The sequence below is a fragment of the Branchiostoma lanceolatum genome, chromosome 15 (genome assembly GCF_035083965.1).
Source record: "Branchiostoma lanceolatum isolate klBraLanc5 chromosome 15, klBraLanc5.hap2, whole genome shotgun sequence".
Classification (NCBI taxonomy): Eukaryota; Metazoa; Chordata; class Leptocardii; order Amphioxiformes; family Branchiostomatidae; genus Branchiostoma; species Branchiostoma lanceolatum.
The window spans coordinates 3583449-3596307 of NC_089736.1; the positions used below are offsets into that span (position 1 = coordinate 3583449).

At 40.6% G+C, this 12859-nt stretch overlaps 1 protein-coding gene across 5 annotated transcripts in view; it reads right to left on the bottom strand.

Annotated features, from left to right (window-relative positions):
• LOC136420693 (dihydropyrimidinase-related protein 3-like) overlaps positions 1-12673 on the bottom strand; it is a 29009-nt gene extending 16336 nt beyond the window's left edge. The window contains exons 1-5 of one of the 5 annotated variants that reach the window (XM_066407772.1): positions 12266-12673; positions 2050-2135; positions 1441-1625; positions 755-919; positions 97-158 (exon numbers count right to left, since the gene is read on the bottom strand). In XM_066407772.1, coding sequence (XP_066263869.1) covers positions 97-158; positions 755-919; positions 1441-1625; positions 2050-2135; positions 12266-12304 — 537 coding nt within the window. In that variant the 5' untranslated portion in view covers positions 12305-12673. Of the gene's footprint in view, positions 1-96; positions 159-754; positions 920-1440; positions 1626-2049; positions 2136-3416; positions 3801-10699; positions 11448-12265 lie in introns of those variants that run through there. The other 4 variants (XM_066407768.1, XM_066407769.1, XM_066407770.1 and 1 more) reach the window with 4 other exon arrangements.
• Positions 12674-12859: the final 186 nt, after the last annotated feature.

Below are 12859 nucleotides of genomic sequence, written 5' to 3' on the forward strand. Positions count from 1 at the left end.
GTAGTACATACACAATATGATACAGTTGACAGCTTTGACATGCTTATTCTGAGCCTTCTGGCATAGCACATGTTGAAATCCAAGACAAAATCTCACCTCAGAGTCGCTCAGTTGCCACTTGTCCTTGTAAGACATGAACACTAAGAAGGCGTTCACACCTAAATGGTGTAAAATAAGAGGTTAGGTAAACTTTAAGACGATAATTGTGACATACGTGTAGAGACATTGAGTATTGATGATGCAATCAATCCAACGTGAATTGAAGTTTTGCAGTGCCCAACTTTCAACCGTACAGGTACGCCCTCTGGCGATTATTTGGAACTATGCACTGAAACTGAACATGCATGCTTCAAGCCAAGGCAGCAAGCTTACCCCGTTAGGCAACGTTTATGAAAGTAATTGTGAGACAAGTGCCAACATGTTGAGTACTAATGAATCATATGCATTGAACTATAAAACTACATTTTGTGAAGACGCTTATCTACTTTGCTGATTTCTACCCTTAGTAAGATCCAGAGATTTACAGTGCCCAAATGTTGCTGGTACAGGTGCGCCACCTGGCGGCTATGTCAAACTACGCACTTAAGCAGAACAAGCAAGATAATTGTGATATACGTGTAAGGATATTGAGTATACATGATGCAATAATTCCAATATGACCTGGAACTTTACAGTGCCCAACTTTTAACGGTACAGGTGCGCCCTCTGGTGGTCATTTTGAACTAAGCACTGAAACTGAGTGTGGGCAACTAACCACGCTGATGCACGAGTTTCTCCATGTCGATCTTGACCTTGTTGTCCCATTTGGTGATGGCGACGTTCAAGGCGTAGTCCCCCACCACGCTGTCGTCTGCCATGGCGCGCCACTTGTCGTACGACTCGACCAGACTACAGTCCGAGTTGTCCAGAACACAGTCGACTTTGGTAAAGATAAAAAAGACGTTAATGTCAATTGCCAATGATAATCGTCCGTTTTGTATACGTCGTAATTCTTCTTTGTCTTTTAAATCATATTTTTGCATTTGCCGTCATGTGTAAATTATGAGAGGTCTATAAACAGTTTTAGTTCGGTGCGCCATCTGGTGGTTATTAGAGATCATGCACTGCTCATCTATTCTATAAGATACAACATATACTTCGTCTTTCCAATTTTGTTTTCAACAACATCTTTAAGGCCCCAATTCTACTAGACGGCGATCGCACTTTGACCTAAATCGGATAAATGTAACCCTTGATTTCACAATTGGAACATCATGCAAAATGTAAAAGTATGACTGTTAAGACAACAAAACACAAAAAGCGTATTACTACTAAAAAAGATTAGTTTTTTATCTACGAAATTCGTTGAGCATTCTGTTAGATTTCAGGTCATAGAGAGCGCGCGGCGAGAGCGCCGTCCTAGTGGAATGCATGGGGGTTTAAAAAATGAAAATGACGTACTGATCATGGTGGTCCCTCCGGCTGCTGCGGCCTTGGTGCCCTGGGAGAAGTCGTCCACGGAGGTGATACCATTCTTGCGGAACTGCAGGTGGGTGTGGGTGTCGATCCCTCCCGGGATGACGAGCTTCCCCTCCGCGGAGACCGCAATGGTATCGTCCGGGACGCTCAGGTCATGGCCGATTTGTCTGAGAATACATGACAGACCACGTGAAGTAGCTTATTGATTGATATTCACGCTTAGGGAGAGGATCATTTCATTACTGAATCGATTCATAGTTTTTAATCAAAAATCAGACACTATGCTTATGAAATGAAACCGAAACTACAATTCTACGTCGAAGGTTTTGTTACTACATGGCATACTAATGTGCTTGCAGTTGGTGCCTTCTGTTGCTGTTTTTTAACAGTTTATTGTTTATTCTAATTGAAAGATAAATTTACATGCGCAGGAAATGGCATGTGCCTCCCTGAATTATGTACAGTTTTTTTTTTTTACAATGGGTTGTTAAGAATATAAAACGATAACACAGCAGCTAACACACCTGTTGGTCACAAAGCACTACTACATTTGGTTTTAGAACAACAAGATTAATTTGATATGATACTTACGCGATGATGCCGTCCTCCACATACACATCCGCGCTGAAGGACCGATCATCGTTCACCACAGTCCCGCCCTTGATCAGGACTTTGTTCTGCAAAACAGCAAGAATTCCAATTAAGAAACTGTAACAAATGTCTAGAGGAAATATAACCTACTAATTACCTAAAGATAAGTGAGAAAAACAGGACACAATAATTGATACAGAGCTCGAGTACGAACATCAATGTCATCCAAGGCAGGATCGATGTGTTCAAAATGATCCTTTTTTCCTAAAAATATCGCAGATTGGAACTCGTTGCCTTCAGATCCTGTAGAAGCATCCGCATTAGATAGCTTTACACAACGCTTGGAGTGACATGTGCAAAGCTAGGTTAGGTGTGACAGGTCGTTCATGACCAGTGTCATACTTTGTGTATAACTAGCTGCAACAATCATGTTGTATACCAGAGGGTAGGCCATCTGGACACTGTACTAGATCTATAGATTTCACCCTTGGGAGTGGTTTGAAATTGAATTCAGATCACAAATAATTTGAGATTCAACAGGGAATTGCATCTTCTGATACAAATAACAGTGGTCATTGCTTTTAGAAATAGAAAAATAGTAGACAAAATAAATATCAAATACTATGATATTCAACACCCGTTCAGCTACCTGGTAAAAATACCGACGTAATGCTTCTTCCCTTTCACACATGTACAGCCTTTAGTATAGGTACCAGGTAGTCCTCAGCAAGTGTGGATTACTTTGAGATGATTAGAGATTCAATTATTGCCATGTGTAGGAACTTTATGAACATCCACTAACATCAAGACCTCATTTGAACGAAACCAGTTGCTCGGTAACATGTAGGTCAAAGATGGCATATCATAGACGTAACCTTGACAAGGGTTTACCCAAACATATCTAACTTAACGTTATATGAGAATATTAGCACACGATTAACATTGTATAGCACAGTAGTCTTTTTTCAGCTTCCAAATAACCAATTAGCACATACAAGATTAAATACTATAAAATTGAAAATACATCCACCTACCTTTTACTGTATATACGAGGTATATACATGTTAAGTCCGACTGTTCTTTTCTTACAAATCATTCAGCCTTTGGCATGTTTTTTTATCCTCGATAAAACTGAATAACTTCGTCCAGATAGTTTGAAGTACAGTTCATGCCATGTGCAAAAACCCCAGGCACCTAAAAGCCCCAGTAACTCCAAAAACTCGCTTTAACGAAACCAGTTGCTTGACATATAATTCAAAGATAGCGACCAGTATATCATAGAGTTGACGTGGCCTTGATAAGGTTTTACCCCCAAGGTACATTTTATATTTAGTAACTTAACGTTAAATCAGAACACTTTGACTTACACACGATGTTCTACTCACATAGTCCCGGCCGCAATGCCCCGCAAACGGCCGACAAGCGAACAGAACCCGCGAGACGGTTTCACGTACCTTCGGGTAAATCCTCATGCCCCAGGCTAGCCTGTTGTACAGCTTGTGTCTAGGACTCATACTGACGGCGCTGCCCCAGTAATGCTGTATCTCCATAATACACAAAATCCACCGTACAGAAACTAAGAACAGATGTACGCTCCCGCTTCAGGACAGTTTTACCTAATGTGGCGATTCTGTTCGTCTCGCTTTTGTTTCAATTTTCTCAGCCATTACGCTTCAGCAACGGACAATTTCACGCCGCCTGCTTCAGGACAAATTAGCAATGTTCAGAATATTCAAATACAACAGGACATCAGTTATTTCATTAACTTATTGACCCATATTTGACAGTTTAAGCAAATTGAAATTGTTGCTTTTTGTCCATTGCTATATTTCATTCCTAGATCATACAAGCCTTCAACGTATCTATGACACTAGGTAAAAGTATACTTGATCAACAAGTGTAGGTATGACCAATATTACACCATTTAAACCACATTGTACCAGCAGGAAGACATTCCGCCACGTTACAACTTAATTGAATCTCACAGATGTTAATTTTACGCCTGTTGATCTTTATTACCTTTCATGGTAAGGCATCTTAATCTCAAACCAAGAAAGTCGGCAAATCAAGAAGGTTCAAACATCAACTTCTGTCTACAAATATATCGAATATCTACATAATCATATACATACATTCAATGCAATCAATATGTGACTAAGTCTAACAACTCTTGGACCCTTTCTGGCTATTGAGTATTGAAAAACAGACAGCAATGGTTACAATCATTCTGGCCACGCATTAAATTGTCTTCTTAATCACCTGTATCATCAGACCATTTAATCTTAAGATGCATCGGTCTGTCTTTTAAGGGTTTCTTAAAGACGATTCTCGTGCAACATTTGCTGAGTAAATAGACCGTACACGTGAGGACACAAGAGACCCTATTTCACTCTTCACTGCAACTTCAGACGCACACGGACACGTACGCTGTGCTAGCTATGTGTTGTTGTTTTTTCAGACTCAAAGACATCGCAGCCCTTTCCTGCTGCAGCAGACTGGCAGGCGCTGGAACCTGAGGAATCGTTCACAGGTGAGAAAGCCAGCATACTTGTGCTCGTCACATTTATACCGTTGCCTTTTCTTTTTTGGGTGGACCGAAAAAATAACAGTGTTTTCCCATCATTCGTATATTATTTATACTAGAGCTGAACATCTATCGTACTTTAATAAATAGATGTGATAGCACATACTATTATCAGCTAGAAATGTATGTACCATGCAAGTATGTATAATGTACAATGATTGTGCAGTCTGTGACCGCATCTTACCGTTTAGATATCGACGTTTGAACATCTCCGGACTTCGGACTGTGCATATTCATACATTAGACATGATATCTTTAGGGCGCTTTGGTGTAGTGCTTAGAAATTCCGCTTCTGGGTTGAATCCCATTCAATTCATCACCATTCCGATCACAAATTTGTACGCTACTTTGATGTCGGAGTTACAATCATTCAGAAGGATAGAGAACCCACCACCCATATTGATAATTTTAGGGCTAAGTCTCCGTGTGTCCAGAAAGGTTTCGCACCCATCCCTCAATGATACCATTTAGCTAGTTAGGTAGTCTCTGCAGCATGCCGACCGGAGAGATAAGGAGCATATGATAGCTCAGGCCTGTTATCGGTAAGAGACACACATACTATGGTCATGAACTCTTCACCTTTATGAACGGTTTGGTTGTCAAGAAAAATACTCTCGCTATGAAAGACGTGGAGGTAACGCTACCCAGAGACCTCTTTCTATGGAGTCATAACAGGTGCCATAACATCGTGATGGATTGTCGTGAATGAATGAAATAAAGTCAATGAAATATAAAATGGTTACACAAAGTTAGCGTCGACCTAGAGTTAAACATTGACAGATCAACATTTAGACAAAGTGAGAAACATAAAGCAAACATTTTTCGGTTTGTCTGTCAAAAAACTCTCAGTATAAAAAACGTAAAGGTTAGATTATGCAGAGATCTATTTCTATGGAGTCATAACAGGTGCTCTATCTAACGCCGTGATTGATTGACGTGAATGATAGTAAAAGACAAAATGTATGAATTATTTCTGTCACAATTCCAATGAAATATAGAATAGTTACACATGATAGTGTCAACATAGAGTTAGATGATGACAGATAAACATTTTGACTGAGAAACATATTTAACGTGCATGTATTTAAGAGTTTTTGTGATGTAATTGCCCTAATAACAATCATATAGCCTGAACATTGTAGATGTAGTAAGATATCACCTTCTTAATAATCACTGCAATTGTGCTTCTACTTTATCAGCATGATCTGTACGTAGTTTATAAGAGCATAAACATACAATGAATGTCTTTCATTCAATTTATTCATCCATTCATTGAAAAATTCCCACCCTACGTATACCCGTAACAGTGACTGAAAGGCCCAGTACAACAGTCCAGACGTTTGTCATCGTTAATGACCGCACGGCTCCACAGACCCGCTGGTCTCGTTACCCTTTAGATATGACTCATGACTAATGCAGGAGTTTGTCTGGTAATCATCATCAGGGGTTTTCTGGCCTTTATAGTACATCTCGTCTGTCAGTGCCATTACGTCAGTTTTATCTGATTCTCGTCGTGAAGAGAGACTGGACGTGAATCATCCCAGGGTTTCACAGGAGACACGGGGATATGAAAGAGATATGTCACATTAGTCTGAAATGTAGACAAATCATGATTGTACTTTTTAGGCAGACGCTTTCATTGATTGACCCATGATTTTAGCTGCGCTTCTATTTGCTCTCTCTCTCTTTCTTTCTATCTTTCACAAGAGAATGACAAAACATTGCCTCTTTTTTAGGATGATTTCAAAAATCAAGACCACATTAGGAGGGCTACAATTTATTGAGGGCAATTGTCATTTCGCAGGTACGGGAAAACTGTAATTTTGAAAAAAATGGCTCTGCAAAGTTGATCTTCAACATGACGTCTAGTAAGTGCTATATCTTTGAAATAATGGGGGCGTACGAGGTTGGAGTTTCTGATACTATCTAACTGAATTGCAACCGTAATTTTCGAACCATCTCGCTGAACGTTGTCGCAACAGATAAAGCTCGTTATAGCGCATATCTCTCCTCTGTACATTACAGATAACACTATCACCCTACTAGGATTCTCTGTCATAAGCTTCTAAAAGCTAAGTGCTATCAGCATCTCTTATCCATTAACCTTAGCACCAGTAGTGCACCATAGAAAACACTTCTCATAAAAAGGCGTTTTAAAGCTGTCATGAAGTGCACATCATGTATGTAGAGAATACCCAGTCTAAACACCAGGCCCCTTGTGGCAAAAGGACATTGACTATCTAGAAATCGATTTGCTGAACTAAACGTAAGACGTCTGTACTGAGGAGGGTGTTGGAAGAACGCCAAATGACTACCTTGTGCGTTAAATCCAAGGCTGTAATAGTACCTTAATGGTTGGAGTCTCAGCATGACCTCCTAGTGAGTTCATTTCGTGCACGGAAATGCATTAGAACAGTTTATGTCTACTTAAACCACACGCAGATTGCTGCAGTGCAGTCTTTACTACTTAGACCATGATTGCCTGCTGCAAGTTAGGAAATGTTCTCATTTGAACTCTGTTGACTATCATTCTGTACGTACTTTCATCGGTGTAGTATGTCAGTCATCAAATTGGGTTCCTGTAACAGTAACTGTGTACAGTTAATGGACGTCCCCACGCAATTCATGTACACCGATCGTTTTTGTAAGTATGTATATTTTGGTTAGGAATGCGATATTACATAATTCAGAAGGTTCTTTGTACGGCTTGATTCATTTCAGATATACGGCACTCTACGGTATTTATTATTAGGTCTAAACATTACATTTTTGCATGTATATTTTGCTTAGCAATGCAATATAACAAAACATAGAGGGTTCTTTGTATGGCTTGATTTATTTCACTACATACGACAAGCAGTATTTGCTATTAAGTCTAAATATCACATTTTTGTTAGTACATGTTAGATAGTAATACAATGTAACAATGTGTAGAGGGTTCTTTGTACTAAACTGCTTGATTCATTTTCCAATATACTGCACCCAGCACCAGCATAATGCCGTGTTAACGCGTGACCTACTTATGGGTAATTCTGCACACATTGCACATTACCGAACCCAGCGTCTGGGACAGGTGCAATATTGGGTAGTTTGATGAATCTCAGGCTCACATCAAAATGGGCCGTGAAAAGGGCATTTACGGAATAACCGTAGATCAGTTAAACAGACTGTCAAACTGGCGAGGAAATAAGTCAGCCCTGTTGTTAGGTAAATTATAAACTGTCATTTAGCGATAAACCGCGACCGCCTTATCTGTATTCTTCATATCAATCTATCAGTTAGGCTAAGTTATCTTTTAGCTATTGATATCACACATTCTTGCATAATACAACGTAATATCAATATTTTTCCTAAAGTCAGTTTAAAGATTTTTGTCTCGTATTATGAGACTGTTTTTCTGTGTATTCGTTTACAGTGAACCGACATGTGATTTGAATAATATATGGGACACGACATAAAGAAAGGTAATACGAATCGAAGTGCGTTCATTACGTATGCGCGCGGCGGTCATAGCTTCGTATGGCTGAGCATTATGAATATATTGTAGCCCTGTCCCAGAATATAGACTATATTTCCTATGTATGGACCTCATTTATATACAGTGTAGCCTGTTTATTCTAGGGTATTTATTAAACGTCGGCTACAATTAGGGTTTTTTTTCTTCTGTTTACTGAATATTACTGTCCTATGTTTTAATGAACAAATCTCTAAGGAAAACCTTTGCTTAAGCCTCTAGATTAAGTGTATTGTACCTACGGCATATGGGTTGGGAGGGGGCAATTTCAAATCAAAGTCTTTGTATCGATAAAAAAGATCAAGACCCTTCTATACTCCTATACGCCCTTCAAATTCTACTGGCGCCAAAATCCACTGTACCTACACAAAAATGCCCTTGGTTTATTACAAAAGTCGAGACTTATGTTCTTGGCAAGGTGACTTGTAATATCAGCCCAGTCATTGGCGGCACAAATCAATGTTCCATATATGGTAACGGTCCCACTTTCAATTCAGTTAAGTGATTCGGCGGGGAATAGCGATCAAATTAGCTGCTAGCTTCACTGAAGGCAATAGTCATTTATCAGTCTAGGGGTTCTATCTTTACATATCATGCATATACAATCGGATCTTTCCGTTTCTAAGGCCCCTTGTTTTTAGACGGCGATCGCGCTGTGACTTCGCTGCGATTTTAATTGGCTTTAACTTCATAATTGGAATTTCACGCAGAGATATAAAAGCATGACTGGAAAGACAACAAAAGACACGAAAACTTACAAAGATTCTTTTTTTGTCAAATCGCTCAGTTGCAGCGAGGTCACCGCTTAGTGGAATAGGGGAGTAGATAGTGCGTCGAAAATAAATGACATAGGTCGAAATGAGTACGGCCAAAAAATGAATTATTGCACTGCCATACATACATATGTTACCCATATTGGAGGCATTGTGTTCATTTATTCATTCCGATTATACTGTCGATTTTTAATGAATATCGCCCGCTGTGAAATTGCTATAAGCTTTGCAGGCGGAAAACGCTTAACCAATGGGGTGCCATTGTGAAGGATTACAAAATAGCGTTGACCATAAAATTGCGATTTTCTAGGCCTTTTCTCTCTCTCGCTCGTAAACCAAAACACACGGGTACGTGTCCCACTTATCTCATAGGGCGAGCGGTTACGATCACGTGATCTATCAAAGGGGCCGCCGGGTAATAAAAATGGCTGACTTTGCAACACGCTTTCCCCCGTGGAACGGCAGGTGGATGAAATTAATAAAACCGGGAAGCATTTTCTTTGTTTCTATCTATCGTTAATATCAGCATAACATATTATGGAAACCTTGGAAATATGAATCATCCTTTGTAGCACACGTTAGCGCTGGCTTGAAAGGCAGTTAGCTTTATAACAAGATTATCTAATGCAATAAAAATGCGTAATGACAAAAGCCTATGCCCCAGAGATTACATAGACGTTCATTATGATTGTCGCCAATTTTGGATCAAATAGTATAAACGAATCAGCACAAATCTTCTCTATAGAATAGAATGTAGTAATATAAAGGCTTTTTTTGTTGTTATAACAGTAGACTTAGCTGTGATACGAGCGAATGCCTCTGTCTATCGACAAACGCAAAAATGCATTATGAGACAAGCTATTCCCTACAGATTGCATTCTCGCTAATTCTGGATCAAATATTACAAAAGAATCGATGTAAATCATTTCTACAGAGTACACAATCCGGAATCAAATAAAGACGTTTTCATCAGTAGACTTAGCTGCATATAAGATAGGAACGAATTCTTAGAAATGTATCGACAAACGCAGAAATTCATAATGAGACAAACGTATTCCCCAAAGATTACATAGATGTTATTATGATTTTCGCCAATTTCAGATCGAATATCACAAAATGATCAATGCAAATCATCTCTATAGACTACACGTTCTCGAATCATTTAGCTTATTTTTATAAGTAGACTTAGTTACATATAAGATAGGAACGAATTCCTAAATGTATCGACAAACGCAGAAATTCATAATGAGACAAGCAAATTCCTCAGAGATTACTATTACATAGACGTTTATATGATTTTCGCCGATTTCAGATCAAACGGTATAAAAGAATCGATGCAAATCATCTTTATACGGATTCAGATACCATATAAAGACTTTCTATTATATAAGTAGACCTATGTGAGATAGGAAGAATGCCTGAGTATATCGACAGACGCAGACTTGGTAATAATGGCATGTGTAATGGATGGATGGGCTCTTCAGTATTCATAGTTATAAAATGATGTATGGTAGATTGATGAACATCATTATCATGAACGGGGTCGAAATCATTGTTTCACGCACGGAAAAGAAAATATATACCCTTTTCCCAAACATTTTCCTGTACAGACGAGATATAGAATATGAAAAAGGGCAAAAGTTCATTGTTTTGATAAGCGCGGCCGGGGTTCCGTAAAATGATGCAAAATTAATGCACTTTCCTGGCTACGTTTTGCAGGTAATTAGCTGGGGCGATGAAAAGGCAGATTTTTTATGACAAAATGATGGTGATATATACCGTTTGCTCCATGGTTACTTCTTCCATCTTTACCCTTGGTTTAGGAGCTGGTTCCACGCGTTCTTCTTTCTTCTCCTCCTCTGCTTCTTCTCCTCCCTCCATCTCTTTAGGCTCCTCCTCATTTTCCTCCTTCTTGTCTTTAGGGGAGGTGTTGCCGTTTTCCTGGGTACCGTTGGAGCCACAGGACCCCCGCCTGCTGCCGTAGCTTCTCTCGGAGCCGAACTGAAGAGATTTCCCCTCGTCTGGGTCCACCAGCTGACCGAACATGGAGGAGGGGCCGAGGCGGCGGGTGCGGGGAGGGGTGTGGGGGGCGCTCCCGGGGTTGGACGGGGGGTTAGACCCCGCAGAGCTACCTGAACCCCTTCTCGAGCTCCGCTCGCTACCGAAATCCAAGGATTTCCCTCCGTTGGGGTCCACGACGTTGCCGAACATGGACATGTGTAACCTGCGGGCGGTACGGGGGGAGGGGGCCGCGGAGGAGTCCGACCTCACCGACGCGGTATCCGAAACATCCCTCGATGATTCAGCCATGCTTGGTTGGACGGTGGGGAACGCCGGGAAACTCAGAACCTCGTGATGAGGTAAAGTCAACAGCGAAGTTTGCAGAAATCACGGGCGTGAATGAAAAGCAAGGCCAGCCTTGTACCAAGTGTATGCGGCAGAGAGAGCGATGTAGGTCAAGCTAACGCACTGATAGCGGTAATGTTTACGGCAGTTGTGATGTGTTCGGAATACATGAATACAGCACAGGCAGGGCCCGGGTGTACGGTAATAGGTTTAGGCAATATATCTCACCGGGAAACCTCACCACCACGCGCCATGCATGCGAAATTACCACCAGGCATCAATACACGGCACTGACATATCATTAGTAATATCCCCTGGGTCGTACATGATTTTTAACCCGATACTATTTGTGTTTTCATAAATTCTTGTGAAAAAAAGACAGCGTTAACGTGCTAGGCATCACTTGGTATAAAATGACAATATATCAAAGCTTGAACTATTAAAGGTTATAAGTTTAAACTACTTGCTGATATTGTGAATGATTTTTAAACCCCCACACGTGCAATAACAAGATTAACGGGCTTACTACAGGTCAATATCTACAATAGGGTTTTGAAATTCAAATTCGAAGGGGCCCGGCCCCCCTTTTATATCCCTGCTATTATGGACGCAAAGATAGCATCTATGAAAGAGAGTCATTTCGTGGATAGGTTTTTGGCTGGAATACCATGGTCGCCATGTCTATTCTAGTGCCCGTATGTAGAAATACAGTAAGAGGCCTTTTAGTAAGATTATTTCAGGGGACGGGGGCGTTTTGACGTTTGAACTGGTAACATCCATTTCCCGTAGACCCCCAATGGTTCTAAATTAAACATCAATGCTGCCCAATACATAAGGGAACTATTGGCATTCTAGACAAGCGCTGAATTAGGACTTGCCCAAAGCATCGACTTGCTGGCAACAGTGCAGACTGTAGGAATCTATACATACAGTACATACCGAACGTTACATTGAATAATGGTAAACAGGAGAAGACATAACGATGATAGACAACAATACCTTCACCACTGGGGTATCGGGCTGTCCAGACGCGTCCATGTTGCGATCCTGGGTTGTTCGACTGTTCCCGAAGACACAAGTACCTCACCAGGTCGATTTCAGACGATATTTTCGGCCTTGTTGCAGGGAAAACAAGATGGCCCCTCTCCTTCCCGCCAAAATGTAGTGCGAGGAAATCCCCCTCCTCTGTACGCCAATGAGGCTCCCGTGGAATGAATGGGGGAAAGCTCTTGGCGCCGAGTAATTGGGTTTAGCTGCTGCGATCGAAGTAAATGTAGAAAACGGACGATCTTTTTCGCAGATGGGTCGTCTGGTAAATTAGATTTCGGAGGAAACCACTCCGCAAACAACCATTGGTTCGGGGCGAGCAATAAGTTATGCCGAAATGTATATCTCAGGGGAGAAGGGTTGTATGTAAAAACTACATTCCATCAACGTGAAGTAATCCGGGACCTTGAAACGGGTCAAAACATCAACATCATTAAACGTAAACATTATTCGGAAACAATATAAAGGTTCAAGTGCAAGAAATACTCCAAAAATAAGATCAATGTATACACATCATTGACTTGTGAAGTCTATTTGAGAAGGACA